This window comes from Onychomys torridus, chromosome 10, assembly GCF_903995425.1.
Source record: "Onychomys torridus chromosome 10, mOncTor1.1, whole genome shotgun sequence".
Taxonomy (NCBI): Eukaryota; Metazoa; Chordata; class Mammalia; order Rodentia; family Cricetidae; genus Onychomys; species Onychomys torridus.
This window is the reverse complement of record NC_050452.1, coordinates 74202467-74220477: the sequence shown is the minus strand read 5'-3', so window position 1 is coordinate 74220477 and position 18011 is coordinate 74202467. Positions and strand designations below refer to the sequence as shown.

Genomic DNA, 18011 nt, shown 5'->3' with positions numbered 1-18011 from the left:
GATGCCCTGGTATTTTTATCTTTTAGTTAATTTAGTCTGTTGTTGGTTCTTTCTCCCGAATTAAAAAAAAAAAAATCTGTAAACATTTCCAAAATTTCCACCAAAAAATTTTCTCTTCATTCATTACTAATATACTATATTGTTTTGCTTATTTCCTTCAGTTGTCTATCTTTTTGAAGTTGCAATCCTTTCTAAGTTAACCATCTGAATGATTTCACCAGCGTTCTACTTAATAGAGTATGTTTAGATTCAATTGCTAACAACTTATAATCTTTTGAGGAAGTGGTATAACCTAGTTTTCTCACATCCTTGTTTTTTGTAGTGGTTAGTGCACCTGTGGAGTGAATATATTTTACACATTGATGTGAGGATGCACACAGTAAGAATTCACCTGCTAAGAGCTTAGTCCTCAGCACTGGTCAGGATGGAGAAATGAACCTCAGTAACAATGATATCAGAGCCAACTTCCTCATAGTTATCATAATGGGCATAATGAAAGTAATGGGTAAAACTACTTTATATAAAGTTAAAATTAGAAACTAATAAAAGTAAAACAACAATAACGGAATAGTTGAATAAAGGACATGTAGAAAGAAGGGTTAGAAAAAAGAAAAGGAGCAGAAGAGAAAAGAGCGAGAGATTAAAAACAATATGGTTACATAGTTAAAAACATGTAAATAAAACAGGTAAACTGCAGGCCTACCGTCCTGATACTTGGAAGGTAGGTAGGAGGATCATAAATTCGTGGCAAGTCTGAACCATCCAAGGAGACCCTCCTTCATAGTCAACAACGGCAAGTAAACACAAGACAAGGATTTTTTAAAGATTAAAAACTTCTTTAAGTGTTAAAAGTAATGTGCTATATGAAAAGAACACGCAATATTTTAATAGCTGGAAGACAGAGACTTGGACAAGCCTCTCTCCTGATGCTCTCATAGAATTTGCAGGTCTGGGGCATCGGGGTCATACTTGGTGTGTCCCGTCTCTCTCTGCTGCTGCCTTCCCAGCTGGTGCTGTACACAGTACCCAGGTGCCTTAAGTACAGAACATCATTCACTTTGTATATTCTTTGCAACTGCAAGTCCCAGAGGTCATGACTTCCGTTTGTGGCTTTGTCTAAACAAAGCCATGCATGTCTTCTGAAGGCTTTGGGGGAAGTTGGGTTGAACAGAGAATGAAGTTCTGCAATGGAGAGCATCCTGGGGAGCCAAGCTGTGTGCCTGAGCGTTTTCAGATCCATTCTAGCAGCAAACCACCATGCCATAAGGAAGAATCTGTGGAAACTGCGTCATTCTTTCACTGGGGTTCTGAGTTCTCAGCCCCTGTCTGCTGCACACAAATTGCAGCTTGAGGCAGTTTCCCAAACCAAAGAATCTTCCAGCCACCTGCTCTGCACTCTCAGGCCCAGCAGTCATCCACAGGAGCCATGTCATGCCCAGTACAGGAGGCAGGGCTGCCCGTCCCCATGCCTCCACAGCCTGATCTAAGAGTGTGTCTGTCAGTCACTCCCTCCCGCACTACTGTTCCTCATGGCTGCCTACCAACTAGTGCATCCCAGGGTACCATGACATGTACTTGATGATTTTGGAACCCCACTGCAGCTCAAGCTCAGAGAATAGAAGCTCCTGGTTCTAGCACTGTGAGAGATGGAGCATGCAGAACTTGGGCTGTGCCTGTCTGTGTTCCTTTGTATTGTATAGGACAGTAGTTTTCAGAGTGTGCCTTGCCCTGGGTGACTCCATTATATACTGCAGTGGTTTGCTTCATTTTGAAAGGAAATGCAGAGGGAAAAATGACTTCCTACCTTATGTGTACATGTGCCCAGCACAGACAGTGAACATAAGTTGATAAATAACTTATTAATACAAACAAATTATTTCTACCTATAAACGTTTCAAACTAGGAACACATAGGCCCATGATTTGAAGATCTTCTCTAAGAAACCAAGCTTGTGTGCATGTCCAGAACCCCAGAGCAATGAGTGCTGTCAGGCCCTCACTTGGATCATACCCGCTGAGCCATCATCAGGCCACCTGATGTGTGCACCACTAGATACAAGGCAACAGACTCTCAACTCTGCCCCCAGGACTTCTTCTCACCATGACCAGCCATAAGTGAAGTGGCTCACTTGAGCTCCCATTTGTTCAGACCCCTTATGCCTGGAGTCAGCTCTGTGCTTTGGAGCAATCTGCCCTTGAACTATCTCTGTATCTTGAACTGACACTGTGCCTTGAGCCAACTGAGTATTTGTTGGCCACCCTATTCCAGAATAGCTCTCTCTGCAGGTGTATCTTCTATGTGATTTTATCTTCCACAAGTCCATATGTCTGCACACCTGTTCATGTGCACACACGCACACACAGAGGAGATGTGGTAATTTTTGGTGAAATTATTAAGGCCACTCCACATAGTTAAAGGGAGGTTTATTTAGTGGCTTACAAATGAAGGGATAGGTAACAGGGTCTGGGAAAGGTATGACGCAGGCCGGCAGTCTGCTTGGTCTACCTACAGCGTTCAGGGTCTTGGAACCAAGAGAGGCCTCTCCTTTTGATCCTGGGTCTTCATCGTCCTCTCTCAGCCCTGCCTTGTAGGCGTGACCATTACCAAAGCCTCAATGGGGGTTGGAACTTCCAGGTCAAGGCTGGAATGCCTACCCACTACAGGTAATGGTGGTCTTGTATTCTACCTATGAATTTATATAATATCATAATATGCTTTCAAAGTAAGACAAATCTGCCACCTCATCTTTCCACTTCTTCCTTTATGAATTATGAATAACATTTATACTCTGTTCATTAGGGCTCATTTGTTTCTTAGTATTTACTTCTCATTGTATCCTTAGGTAATCACAGCCATATGGACTGATTATTCACCAGGAAGGAATGTGCCTATGACTGTACAGTCTAAAACAATCCTAAAGTGTGCTGTGCTGTGTAATAATGATGTGTGTGTGTAGACCATCAACTCACTATTGCTGTTCCTTCTATAGGAGGGAAGAACCTCTGGAGATATCTTCCAATAATGACCCTTTTGCAACCCCAATGATAGAAGGAAATCCCAGTGACCTTCCTGGACACCAGTGACCTGAGCACATTGACTGGGGAGGCTATGTTGAGTTTTCATAGCATCAGCTATCGAGAGACAGTGCAGAGTGGTTTTCCATTTTGTAAAACAACAGAGGTGAAAGAAAGACTATCTAATATCAAGTATGTGCATGAGCTAAAGATATCAGTATATTTTATAACTTTTCAACAAGTTGTCTATTATCAATAAGCTGTGTGTGTATTTGTGTGTGTTCAGTGTATATATCTGTTTACTGTATGTTTAAGTGTATGTGTGTACATGTATATATATATATGTTTATATATGTGTATAAGTGTATGTGTGTATATCTGTTTATATATGTGTGTAAGTGTATGTATTTCTATCTGTTTACATGTGTGTATAAGTGTATGAGTGTGTATGTGTTCACATGTGCGATGTGAGGATGCTATGACACATCTGTGGCACAAGGCCATCACAGGACAACCCTGATACTGGTCTTCACCTTCTACCATGTTGCAGACAGAGTCTCTAACTGTTCACTGCTGGGTGTGCCAGGCAAGCAGCCTGAAAAATCCTGTGATTCTCCTGCCTCTGTCTCCCATCTCTCCATAGAGCATGGTGTTACAGGTGCCCACTACTGCACCCAAGGTCATGTGAATTCTGGATGTTTAACTTAGGTCCTCCCCATCACACAGCAAGTGATTCACCCATTGAACCATCCCCCAGCCTCAGCTTGTCATACATACAGATAGGTTCATGATCACAGTGAAATTAATAAGATGGAGACTACAAGAACAACTTATTGGATTAATGACACAAAAAGTTGGTTCTTTGAAAACACAAACAAACTTGACAATTCCTTAGACATATTACACACAAAAAACACCCTGAGAAATGATTTTAATTCCATAAAATTAGGAATTAAAACATAATATCAAAGACACTATTAAAATCAAAGTATGAGGAGGATATATTGAAAATATAATAGCTATATATTTTTTGAATTTTGAATATATAAAAGAATTGTGTACACACCTATATCCACATCCTCTCCCCAAACTGAACTGAGGGTTTCTGACAGGGTCAGTTACAAGTGATGAGACAGAAGCAATGAGGAAGTCCCAACAGCAGGAGGTCAGGTCCTCGAGTATTTGCTCAAAATTCATTAAGAGCTAAAAAGAGCTAAAACCAATGTTCCACACGTTGTTCCATAACATAGAGAAGGCGTGCTTCTGACCAGATTCTGAGAACAGAGCACACACACCATGATTCCCCGCTCAGTCTGTATGGACTCTTCCTTCCAACCCCACCCATGGCCTGTGTTCTAGGGCACTGGTCATTTCTGCTCCTCCACCAGAACTTCCACCATTTTCTTACTAAGAGGGGGATGGGCAGGTCAAAGGACTGACAAGTTGTCTGGATTGAAATAAGAAATGGGGACGTAGCTAAGTTTTCTATGAGAATATGCCCTTTTCAATCTGGATATTCACTGCTGTGAATCAATCAGTTTTCTGATATACCTTGTGTTTGTGCTGTACCTATACATCAATGAAGAATGCTCTGTACTTGAGGGGTGTCTCCCAATTCTAAAGTGAGAGTATTCTAATCACTTTATCAGGAAAGGAAGTCATCATTCTGTGGGTTGTATTTAGTTTTCCTATTTTGATTAAGGTGGTGATTTGTTTTGTTTTGTTTTTTTAATGTTAAACTAGGCAATGTTCTCCTGTCCTCTGGAGAGCTTCTGTCTAGTTTTTGAATTTCTATTTAAGATGCATTGATTTTGGTTTGATCATATCTTAATAGTAATGACACTGCTGCTGATATCCCATGAATCATTGGTGTGTTGTGATGAGGTTTATGAGGCAGCAAGCAGGGCTATATGAAGATACTCATCATCAAACATGAACAAGAAACTGTTGTATACTTGACATATAAAGGCCATATGTGTAATAGAGTCTTCATGAGAACTTGCTGCTTGCTTCAAGGAACACTGAACTTAGATGTACCATGTTTTAAAAAGAGACCTCATTTAAATAATAAACAAAAAGGATTTGTGATATCTGAGGCACATTTGTGATGAGTCCCTGCTAGCATTAAACATCTTTCATAAATAATAGACCTCTATTAATATTTAAACATTTTCTATGAGTTTGTACTTATTATGTGTGTACAATCCAATCCATTTTCAATAGAATATTCACTGTAGATACTAAGCTAATATAACCTTCTTTAAAATAGAAAATCAACCAATATAATTTTGTGTTTACAGTGGCATCATGAGACCTGGCCTCAATGCCATCATGGGACCTGAAGATGGGAGCAGATCTTGGTGAGTATATACGTGTGTGTGTGTGTGTGTGTGTGTGTGTGTGTGTGTGTGTGTGTGTGTGAGAGAGAGAGAGAGAGAGAGAGAGAGAGAGAGAGAGAGAGAGAGAGAGAGAGAGAGAGAGTCTGGTCCGATGTGCTGTGGATAATATGCAAAAGGGTACATTCAATTTTCTACCAAAACAGAAAGTCTTACTAGGTCCAAATTACTGATAGGAAATGATAGAGTGATTGTATACGGTATCAGGTCACATTATTATTTAATGTGGGGGATATAGTATTAAAATTAGAAAGCTGAAGCACATTTTTCTGGGAACAAGAAATCATCACTAGGCCTAATTCTCAAAATACAGCAGCACATTACCAGTTTGAACCCCTAAGGTCAGATTGCAGAGAGGGACGGTCATGTGGATAATGTCTTGCATTCATAATTCTAGTCTGTATTAGAGCAGATAATGAACAGAAAACAGCGTGTGTGTGTGTGTGTGTGTGTGTGTGTGTGTGTGTGTGTGTGTGTGTGTGTTTGTGGTTTCAGTTAAACTTACAATATGCAGAATATTTATTCTGAGTAGCTAACAGGTGATAGCTTTTGTTGAAGGGAGAAAGTAAACTACACAACATATATATCCCGTTGTAGGTTACTAGATGTCTTAGCTGCAAGGAAAGATCCACGTGGATTATCAGGAGATATTTTGATAAATGGGAACCCTCGGCCTGCTAATTTCAAATGTACTTCTGGTTATGTACCACGAGTAAGTGTTGGTGGGTTTGTAATTTTAGACTTCCCCTGCTTCTGTATGGGTAGATGCTCAGCTTATAGATTTGTGTGTTTCCAATTAATTATATGACAGAATACAGGCCCAACTTTCTCTACCCCAGCTTTTCTAGTGACCCATTGGCCTGAGGCTGGCAGTATTAAGTAGGAAGATGGGGAGGGCTTGGAGTCTGACAGCTGAGGAAGAGTGTTAGTAACTGCAGCTGTGGTTTAATTCTACAAAGACTGCTGGTGTCTGATAGTGCCCTTCCTTCATCTTTCTCCACTGCGTAGAAGTTGTTTTCTGCGAATAATTGCAGGTGCCATCACCTAAATCTCAGGGAAGGCAGATGGGAGAGGGGCGTGAAATGATAGCTTCAGGCTCCGGACTTGAGATTAGTAACACTGAAAGCTTGTCTTTCAGTGGAGTGTTACATTGTGTGTGGTTTATATGAGGTTTAGGTCACATCTGTCAGCATGCTTGTCTTAGTGATAACTATATTTAATTGAAATACTATTTAACCTTAAGAATGACATGGTGATGCACACGGTGACTGTGAGAGACAATGTAGAGTTCTCAGCAGCTCTTCGACTCCCAGTGAGTGTAACAGGAGATGAAAGAAGAAGGCGAATTGATGAGGTCCTTGAACTTCTGCATCTGGAAAACGTGGCAAATGTCAAGGTAATGTGAAGAAGAATCTTGAAATTCTCAGAGCCAAAAAAAAAAAAAAAAAAAAAAAAATCCCTGTGTTGACAGCATGACCCTCAGTCAGGAGTTTCCTGTAATGGATGTGGTCCAGGTTTTGCTCTCTGTATTAATGAATAAGTGACTGGCTATGTGATGTACAGTGGAGATTGAGCTGGGAAGCCTTCTTATAATTGTTAAACCTGGGAATGGAATGTGATCCAGGAGGGAAAAGTGTTCCTCACATGGCCATTTCCAAGTTTCCTCACATGAGCCTCCTCTTCCTCAGCCTTAAACTCTTGACTCATGGAGAATCTGGCAAGTGCTTTCTTCTGTTTATTGTCACCTCCCCGAGGACTTGTCCCTTTCTTGTTTCAGAGTGTTTTCTGGACTGACATATGACGTGGGATGAGGACTCTGGCTCTGTGATTCATTCTGCATTCATTCCCTCCAGGGTTGTACTTGGTCTCTTTATCATTTCCTTCTGACTTGTTCAGTGCTTGTTATTTTCTGTAGCCTTTCTGTGTTTTGTCCCATCCTGTCTGTGGTGGCTAGTGTTAACTGTCACCTTGACACAGTCTGGAGCCACCTGGAATCATCTAGAAGAGAGTCTCAATGAGGATTTTAGTCAGTTGGCTTGTGGGCATTTCTGTAGGTGACTGTCTTGATTGAGTTAAGCGATGTGGAAAGACCCAGCCCACCCAGGCAGCATCATTCTTTGGGTTTGGGTCCTGGGTGTCATGAGAATGTGGAAAGTGAGTTGAACACTGACAGGCTTGCATGCATTCATCCTCTCTGTGCTCTTGACTGGGTGTAATCAGCTGCACCAGCTTCCTGCCTGGACTACCCTGCAATGGTTGACTCTACTTTTAAATTTTATGCTGAAATAAACCTTTCACCCCTTGTTTACTTTTTCAAGATCATTTTATCTTTGTAACTGGATGGAAACCTAGGATAGCCTTTTGTCCCTGCTACCTCCTTTCCTATCTTCTGTCAATATTTGTTCCCAGCTCCTGTGTTAGTTTTCAATGATAGAAACTTGAGCAAGAGCAACAGAGTGGACCTGGTGACTCCTATGAGGATTTGTGTAGGATCAGGAGGGTAATAGATAAGTGGTGAACTTCACAGCTAACTATGTCTCATCTAACTAGTTTCTTACTAACATATTTTAAAGGACTTCATTCCTGAATACTTCATTATTCTTAATCTTTAACAATTCCATTCTTAACTATCAAAATGAATAAAGTCTTTATATCCTCAGCCTATCAGGTCTATAACCATTTGCCATCCCCAAATGTTTATGATTACATTGTTTACAGAACTTGATCAGCATTTAATTTATTACATGCCTAATGTTTTTCAACATCAGGGTTGTTTCTATCTTCTTGTGTCTTCCAATCCATCCTGTCAATCACAGTGACATCAACTCATTGAGAAGATTATACATAGATGTCTGCTGAGCAGACATTTGGTGGTATGGATGGAAATGAGCTCCCCAGAATACAATTCTCATGGATTAACTCCTATGGAGGCTTCTCCTTAGAGGAAGTGAGGAAGAGGAAGGTACTGGCTCTTGATTCCCTCAATACTTCTCCACAGTCGTTTATGAGATGTTCATCTCATTGGAAAGAATAATAGAAAAGCTCACATTTACCATGTTTCTTTTTTCCTGAGTGATGGAATTTTGTTTCCTTTGGCTATGTTTATTTACATAGTTTTATGTCTACAATAAAGTTCTATCCCTAGTTCTGTTTTCAAAAATAATTAGTCATTGCCCTAAGTTGTTTTTTTAGTGGCAACATATGAAGATATTTATTAACTTCTTGAAGTTATGAAATATAATATACTGCAAGAATTTCACTATACTTTTTATGATTGCTTTTAAAAAGGTATATGTGTGTATGCATGCATTCATGTGTGCATGAATGTGTGTTTGTATGTGTGTGAGCGCATGTGTGTGGCCACATGAATGCTATAGTACATACATGAAGTCATCGTATATCTTTGTCAGGGGTCCATTCTCTCTTCTTTCCTTGTTTATAAGGCAGGGTCTGTCTCATTCTGCTGATGGCCTTCACACTTGCCCAATGCTCCTGATCCACCTCCAATCTCACTGTAATTACATCTTGATGGAATTATGGATGCATTCCACTGCATATAGCTTTATATGTGAGTTCCAAGGATTGAACCCAGGGTTCAGGCTTATGTGGCTTTGCCCCTGCCTAGACTTCTCTTCAGACTTTCGTAAGATTTTTATTTAAGAAATGTAGAGGCAATATGTGGTTTCTGTAAAAGTTTGACTGTTGTATAGCCAGCACAATAGTACACTGCTAATACCAGCTCCTGGGTGCATGAGTGTTTACAACAGCATACTCACTAAAGCTGTTTCTCACTGCAGCATTTTAAAAGAACATTAGGGAGTATCTTCCTCCTGAGTACTTAATTACTTTTCATCTATAAAAATAAGGACATCTGCTTACCTATAAACTCTATTCTTAACTATCAAAATGATAGTGTGTGCGTATACACTTGTGTGTTCACATGCCTGTGTGTGTTGTGTAGAGTACCTTACTTGTGTGTGTCCTGTGTGTATTAGGAAGGTGTTAAATTACTACTAAATTACTAGAGATAATCCATTTTTTTTCTATCCTGTCTTCCTCGTTCCTTCAACAGAGATCTCCCTGTGCCAGTCTTGGTGTGTGATAACTCATTATCTTAGAACATGTGACTTGATAAAGAACAAACAGTAACTGTCATTATCATGGGCTTCGTGTCAAGTCTGACCTGAGCTTCTTTCTACTCACTTGGTAAAAGAGAAAAGTCCTTCTTCTCCCAGGGGTCCATATTTTTTGCTCCTTAGGATAAAGACATGACAAAACCTTTTATTGCTAGAACAGTGTAGTTCACCAAATGACAATGACTGTGCATGTTCTTGTTGATAATGATGGTCATTGGTGCTTTAGCCTAGATCTAAGGAGCTCAGGAAAAGGACCAGTATAGCAATGGAGGTGATCACCGAGCATCCCATTCTGTTCTTGGATGATCCCACCACTGGCTTAGACTTGATCACTATGACTGATATCATCTCGGTCCTGAGAAGGTAAGTGCTGAAGGAATATTAAGTTTTATTTCCTTAATACCTGGTCACTTGTGTGTATTTTTGGTGCAGGAGATTCAGAAGTAAGCATCAGAATTTCTTCCTTGTTTATTAGAGGGAAACTTCCATTAACAAGGAACATACATCAAGAACAATGAGATAAGAGCATAGGGAAAGATGGTGGTGGTGAAGGTGGAGCACTGCTTTAAATAAATGTTCTCATAACCTGCAAGCATGTGACAAGTGAGCTGGATGTGAATGGGCGAGATCTGAACAGAGTGCTATGTGTAGGAAAAATGCATTTGTTCTGAAGCAAAGCATGTTTGATGTGCCTGGAACATTAAATAGACCTAGTTGACAAGAACTCAGTGGCCTGAAGGGATGGAAGGTTGCTAGTGCACTGCTAAAGACAGACTTGGTGACTTGACATCAGTTTTATTTCTTACAGTTCTCGATCCTGGAAGCCAGATATTAATGTATCCGCAGGCTGTGTCTCCTGAGGCCTCGGTCACTGAATTGAGGATGGTGTCTCCTTCCTCTTCATGTGTCTATTCCCTTATCCCTTAAATGGACACCAGTTACATTAGAACATACTAGCAATTTCATTTAAACTTAATCACCTTTTAAAAGACTCTGTCTCCAATTATAACCACACTGTCAGTTCTTAGATGTGAAGTCTTCCACAAATGAGTCTTTAGAAGGACATAATTCAGCTCTTCACATTCACAGTTGAGGTAAGGCAGGTTGGTTGGATTGACTGTAGATTGCCTGGACCACCTGAGCCACTGTAAGGACTAAGGTTTCAATGGCAGGGCATATGGGAAGGCTTCTGACTTTAGAGTAGAACATGCACCATAGAGAAGGCTGTGCAGTTGCATCATGGGGATGTAAAGATGTCAGCAGGGGGCTGAGATGTGGGGGTTTCTTAGCTAGAAAATGGTTGGTTCTGAGGTGATTTGAAGTTGGAATAAATAGCATTATCTCTGAGATTAGGCCTGGATGTGATGGCTGAGGGAATGATTCCTAAGGTCTGTGTCTTGAACCTGGAGAAGAGTGAAATAAAAGAAATGGCATTTCTTCTCTCAAGAAAGAAGTCTGTGGTTGAAATGTGCTGTGGGATGTTCTGTATGCTGTGAATATGTTGCTTTGATTGGTCGATAAATAAAATGCTTATTGGCCAGTAGACAGTTAGGAAGTATGGGCAGGACAAGCAGAGTGGAGAATTTGGGGAAGTGGAAATCTGAGTCAGGAGACGCTGCCAGACGTTGCCATGAGAAGTAAGATGTAAAGTACCAGTGAGCCACAAGCCACATGGCAACTTATAGATTAAGAGAAATGGGTTGATTTAAGATATAAGAACTAGACAGCAAGAAGCCTGCTATGGCTATACAGTTTATAAGTAATATAAGTGTCTGTGTGTTTATTTGGGTCTGTGTGGCTGTGGGCATGGGCAGGACTGGAGTTAACTTCAGCTAGAGAAACATAGAAAAAAGAGTAAGGGTTAAATTTTTACATTTTAAAAATTAGTAAGAGTTTCACATTGACTGAATAACCCCAAGAACCATAGAAGGACTGTCCCATTCCCATGACCTGGGCTCCTGGCTGTTGAACTTTACTGCACTCTCTGTCTGTCCTTCCTTCCCCTTGTTCTTTGTTTTGTTCTGACATCACAGTCCATCACCCTAAACTCTCCTGCCTGTCCCTCCAAGAACCAACATCATCCATCATTGCACCTTCCCAGAGAGGAAGTCAACACCTGGGGCCTTGTCACCTTCTAGTCTATAGACTCCCCAGGTGTCACCACCTTCCTTGTCTGTCCCCTCTCCTGTGTGCTTCAGGATACTCTAAGATTAAGTTCTTGCTCATTTTCCACTGTGGAACGCTTCTCTCCATCCCTGTGTCTCACGCCATTGCTAGTCTTAGTGCATTGTAGGGGTCATCCTGAGTGTGGTTTCTCCAGGGTTCTGGAGCAGACTCAGGCCCTGATCTGCTGTGTTCCCCCTGTTCTCCAACACCCCTGGACGTGCCTCCTAGGGGTGGAATAACTTTTTAACATTTTTAAATTGAGTCTGGGGTGTGTGTGTGTGTGTGTGTGTGTGTGTGTGTGTGTGTGTGTGTACATGTGTAACATACCTGTAGTGGTTAGAGGACAACTCAAGGAGATGACTTTCTCCTTCCACCAGCAGGGTTTGGGAACTGAACTTAGTCTTTGGATTTGGCATCAAGTGTCTCTACCCAATGATCCATCACTTCCCTGGCTTGAATCTTGATCATCTAATCATGCTGGTGGTTCTGGGTTATGACACATGAAATTACAATTTTTCCTTTTGTGATTCATTAATATTCTGACGGGGAAAACAATCGGCTGTTATGCCATTATTCTGCTCCTTATCTTGTCGCTACCAACACTTGTCCTGCTGGAATTCAAGGTGCATACTACCATGCCTAGTTCTCTCTCTCTCTCTCTCTCTCTCTCTCTCTCTCTCTCTCATTTCCTCCTTCCCTCTCTCCCTCCCTCCTTCCTTCCCTCCTTCTCTCCCTTCCTCCCTCTCTCCTCTTCTTTCTGGTTGTCTTAATGAAACAGAGTCTCATGTAACCTAGGTGGGCGTGGAACCTCTGATCTTCCCTAGTGCTGAGATATTACAGATATGCCACCATACTCAGCTTTAAAAATAAACATAATTCTTTATTGATTCTTTGGGAATTTCATATCATGCACCTCAATCCCACCCAACTCCAGTCTGTTCCCCCATATCCACACTTCACCCTCATAGCACCCACCAAAAGAAAGTTTAAAAGAAACAAAACTAAAGAAGTAAAAATATTAATTAAAAATTAAACAAACAATACAATACAAAAGCAAGACAGCAACAATAAAAACAATAGAATAAAAGAAACAGAAACAAACACTTCACTTCTCTGTCTCCCCTACCCCTTCCTTGCCCTACCCCCCCCCCCCCCCAATCCCCATCACCTCTTCATTTGTATTAGTGGCATTGGGAGCTTCAGCTCATCATGGAGTAGACCCTTCTGACCAAACAGCTTTACTTCCAAATGATCATTGTATAATGAATTGTTGGGTAGATGATGGGTTGGGCAAACTCAAGTCCTGGGTGGTAGTCCAGGACACATATGTAACCATACCCAGCTTTTATAAATGTGTTTTCAAAGAGTTTGAAACAGTGTATTGGGTTATTGGTAGTTCAGCTTATTTTTTCCTATCTTGGAATTAAACCAATGATCAAATCCCAGCTTTGCAACTCCATAACTGACTCCTTGGCTGGTTGCTGGAACTTTTAAGCCTTATCAACAGGACGGGGGAAATGATATTAGACATGCCTTTTGCCGATATTGTGAAAATTGAGAAGAGGTTCTTACTGAAGGGTTTATCGGGGAGAACAAGTGGTTAGTAATGTGGATCACATTATCAGAACAGTGAAAACCAATTCCTGAAGAGGCAGAAAGTGAAAGTGATTGAGGGAAATTGTGCATACAATCATAGTTGTAATCTTTGCTCTGTCAGGGGTTCTCAGGTTTGAGTGAACCTGCCCATCACCCTAGTTTCCTGTTCATGATATGGACTCCTTGCACTGACTCCCAGATATTTTGATTCAGTGTCTGAGAAGACTGTTCATGGATCTACATAATAACACTCTAGTGGTTCCTGGACTACCAATATCCCACACTTTTGAAGTCCTAGTCCTTTAGATAAAGACCTGGAGCTTTGTTTCTCTATCTGTGGTGATATTTTATTTGTGCTGAAATGTGATATTTTATTTGTATGTTAATAAAGTTTGCCTGGAGATCAGAGGTCATGTGGTGGTAGCACATGCCCTTAATTCGATTAAGTGGTAGACAGAGTCTTTGTGTGGTCAAGGACACAGCCAAGACTGGTGACATGCACCTTTAATCCCAGCACCAACCATAGAGTTCTGTATAGACAGGCAGTGATGTGGCTGGTCTTAGAGCCAATGAGAAGGCAGAACAGGAAGGCAATAAAAGCACAGATAAGGCAGGAAGAAGCTCTCTCTCTTTGGAAGCTACTGCTCGTGGTAAGCTAAGGCTAGTCATGGCTATTTGCTCTGATCTCTTTGGCTATTAACTGTATTTGGCTCTGTGTTTCTTATTTAATAAGACTGTTTAGAAATTCATCTACATCTATCAGGTGCATAATACAAGTGAGAGGAAGTGTTTTTAAGGAAAATTCAAGCTGAAATGGGAACAAAGAGTCTAACTTCAGGAATAAAATATTTTGTTGAGAATTTCAAGTTTTTAATGTTCCAGTGACTTATGATTTTTCCATCTTTAAACTTAGGATGTCTATGAGGGGACGGACAATCATCTTCTCCATTAATCAGGCTCAGTATTCCATCTTCAGATTTTTTGATAGCCTCACCTTAGTGGCCTCAGGAAAAGTTATGTATCATGGCCCTGCACAAGAGGCGTTGGAATACTTCACATCCGCAGGTATGGCTGGCTTTTACTGTGAGAGCTCCTTCATTCATGGAATCTGGGAAGAGAACAGGGGTTCTCAGGAGTACTGATTGACCTTCCTGCAGACTTACTGTGAATGGGTTTCTCCATTTTAAATACCTTAGGATAAATTGATGACAGGACTCTGTTAGTGGTGCAGCACAGGCTTGTTGTCAGGTGTCTTTTCTTTCTGCTGTCCTGTATCATGCCTGTGTTACAGTATTTTTCCTGAGCTTTTTGTTCTGCTTTCCAGTTGTGGTGACCCTCTTCATTAACATGCTGTCCTCAAGTCCAGTTATCTGTCACTGGAATAGCTTTGGAAAACCCAGCATCTTTGTGTTCTTGCTCACTTAATACATGGTGGTTTTCAGTTTTCTCCTAGTGTGATCTGACTCTGAGGAGCTGTGGAGATGTTACTTAAGTTAGTAGTATCTTTGCATTTCAGGTTTAGGCAATGCTTGGGGGATAGACTTGCTTAAGTCTGGCTTCTGTGGACTCATGTTTTTGGTCTGCTTGGTTTTTTTTTTTTATAGTCATATTAGATGATGAAATATTTTAATGATTCATGATGTCAGTTTCATTTTAGTGAAATATGAATATAGTTATGGATGATTATATCTCCAAATATAGGTTTAAATATTTGCTTTCCATCACTCTCTAGCAGCCTGAGAAACCAGCTCCCTGAACTACATCCAGAGTTGCGAAAAGAATGCTTTCAGAGTAGCAGGACTTAGGGATAACTCTTATTTATCTGAGGGAATCAGACTCACACACGTACTCAGGAATATTTTTTATTTTTCTCTAGTTTCTCCCTCATTCTTGGTTCTGTCTCCCCTTACATCCATCCCATGGAAAGTAAAGAAAGTTACATCTGAGGGCATGGGTAACCAGCAATGCCCAGATGCAAGGTTCAGGCTGTGACCTGAGGCCGGGGGCACAGTGCCCAGTGAGACAAGCTGCTGAGGAATTTTTTAGGGAGTAGGTCTTTATCAGCCAGACTAGGCAAGTAGGGAACTGACACCAATGTTACTTTATTCCTGGCCTTGGTTCTACAATAGACACCTGAGAATATTTCCTTGTGTATTTTCCCTGGAGGTTAATCTTAGGAAGCATTCAGTCTAGTTTGAATTTGCTCTGAGGGTCAAAATCAGCCATTTGTATGTAGCATCTCTTAGAACTGAGAAGAAATGACTGTTTTCTTTATGTAAATCAGAGATAATGATAAAAAAAAAACCCAAAAAACAAACAAACAACCAAAAAAACCAGGGCCTAAGAATCTTACATTCCTCATGGAATAATAGATCTAATTTGGAAGCATATTCAGGCAGTCCACAGATATAAATGACCATAAGATTGAGATGTGATCATGATATCACATGTACACATTATATGAGATTACATATTACAGTGCAGGAATTGGGGAGATGCCACACATGTCTTTGCACATGTGAAATTACAGACAGAAGCAACAGTGTCCACAGGCACTGGTGAGAACACCCAAAGCTCTTTTTAGGGAAAAAACATAGTGGCACATGAGAAAAATTACAGACAGACGCAACTGGCTTTCAGAGTTTGTGGGCCGATAAGCTTTGCTTAGCGAGATTCCTCCATCAGAGAGTTATTCATCTAGTGGGATGACACCTGAATTATTAATTGCCATCTGCTTTATATTCTTGTGGCCTCTGTAAAAGCCATTGTACCAGCAGCTCTCTCTATCACTCTTTCTTTTTGATTAATCTTTATCATTTAAAAGTATAAACGTTTGTGAGTCTTTGGAGTCCAATAAAAATTTAGGCCAAATTCAAAAGATCATTTCATAGAAAGAATTCAAATATGTATGTATAACATACACATCAACATACATATATATTCATACTTGTATATATACACACATGTTTATATTATACTGGGAAGCAGATAAGTTATTGGGTAGGGGCAAGATGAAGAAGAAGCTCTTAGATTCTGTCTTCCCTCTCCAACCCACTCTCTGAAATAGAGTCCTCAAATTTTTGTTCATGGCGAACTTCTTTGTAGGTTACATATATGATTCCCACAACAACCCTGCAGACTTCTTCTTGGACATCATTAATGGAGGTTTCTGTGCTATATTAGACACAGAAGAAGAAGGCCATGATGGTATGTGAGTCTTCAAGAGTCATATATTTTTGCCTAACTGATTCCATTAAAACATAGTAGTGTTCATCATTAGAATATAGCTTTTTATGTTAATTCAGTGTCCCAAAATTAGCTAATAGAGCTTTCTGTCTGTTGTGTTTGGTGTTTTATATTTAATTGGTAATAGACCATTTATATGATACTGTTACTTTTCAAGGATATTTGTTAGAAAGTAAATGTACTTATTTTTTGTCATATTATCTTTGTTATTGTTTTAGATGTGGTTTGCTTATATAGCCAGGCTGACCTTAAATGTGTGCTCTTTCCACCTCACCTCCCAAATATAGGTATTACAGGGTTATGTCACAATGCCTGGCTTTGTTTATAACATTTTAAAAATACGGTACATGGCAGTTTTTACATTTGCATATACATTCACATTGGCAAAAAGCAGGCACCAGACTTTTATGTTACAAAGGGAAGGAAGACTTTGTTAAGACTTGGGGTCCAGATGGGAAGAGGTCATTCAGTTTGCTGTATCCATGGGATAATGGAAGTAGTCAGGTCAGTTAGGGACACTCTTCTGATCTGTTAAGGAATTACACAGGGGTAATTTTATTATGTTCAAATTTGGTGGGTTGAAGATGTAAGTCAGCTGATGGAATCCTTGCCTTGCATGCACCAAGCCTTGAGTTTGGTTCCCAGCACCACATAACTGGGTATGAAGTGCATGCCTGTCATCATAGCCCTTGAGACAGACACAGGAGGACCTGGAACAGTTTTAAGGTCACCCTTGGCTTCTTAGCAAACTTTGAGGCCAGTCTAGGGTACATGAGACTGTCTCAAAGAAAAACTGGTACATAATGTATGTGTTATGCATGAAAATTTTCTTGGAAAAATCAGTTAAATTATTGTCTGCTTCTTGTCTTTAACCACTTTTATGCCTAAGCTGACAAGTACGAAGAGCTTTCTGAGAGACGGCACCAAGTCACAGACGAATTAGCCACCATGTATGCCCAGTCCTCCTTACACAGAGAAATCAGAGCTGAACTGGACCCGCTCTTGGGGGAACAGAGGGCAAGGAGGAGCTCAGCCTTGGAGGAGGTCACGTGCGTCACCCCTTTCTGGCATCAGCTCAGATGGAATATCTCTCATTTATTCAAAAATTGCCTGGGTTTTCCAGAAGTCACTGTGATTCAGGTAACCTGATGAATTACTTTAATTGTATTGTGAAAAACTCAAGTGGGAACAATTTGTTTCTGAGTTGGTCTACTTCAGGTCACATTTATCTTCTACTCCATTCCATGAATTTGTCATTCCCACTTGGCATATAGAAATAAAATAAGTAGAATATGATTAACTTTTTACTTACAGAAAACATTTTAGTGGTTGTTTTTTACTCAATGGAACTATAATGACTAATCCCAGTAGGAAACTTAATTCAGGGAAGTCAACAAGAAATTCAGCACACCTGGGAGTTCCTCTCACCTGTCTAAATCACCAGTGCATCGAACAAG

At 40.4% G+C, this 18011-nt stretch overlaps 2 protein-coding genes across 4 annotated transcripts in view; both read left to right on the top strand.

The window, feature by feature from the left end:
• Positions 1 to 18011, top strand: part of LOC118591913 (ATP-binding cassette sub-family G member 3-like) — a 145538-nt gene that overhangs the window by 86864 nt on the left and 40663 nt on the right. The gene's annotated exons all lie outside the window — the stretch shown is intronic.
• LOC118592055 (ATP-binding cassette sub-family G member 3-like) overlaps positions 1 to 18011 on the top strand; it is a 63045-nt gene that overhangs the window by 12976 nt on the left and 32058 nt on the right. For 2 of the 3 annotated variants that reach the window (XM_036200653.1, XM_036200652.1), the window contains 8 exons: positions 2990 to 3206; positions 5315 to 5374; positions 6008 to 6122; positions 6654 to 6806; positions 9773 to 9909; positions 14222 to 14373; positions 16414 to 16515; positions 17444 to 17694. In XM_036200653.1, coding sequence (XP_036056546.1) covers positions 3109 to 3206; positions 5315 to 5374; positions 6008 to 6122; positions 6654 to 6806; positions 9773 to 9909; positions 14222 to 14373; positions 16414 to 16515; positions 17444 to 17694 — 1068 coding nt within the window. In that variant the 5' untranslated portion in view covers positions 2990 to 3108. The remainder of the gene's footprint in view (positions 1 to 2989; positions 3207 to 5314; positions 5375 to 6007; positions 6123 to 6653; positions 6807 to 9772; positions 9910 to 14221; positions 14374 to 16413; positions 16516 to 17443; positions 17695 to 18011) is intronic. The other variant, XM_036200654.1, reaches the window with a different exon arrangement.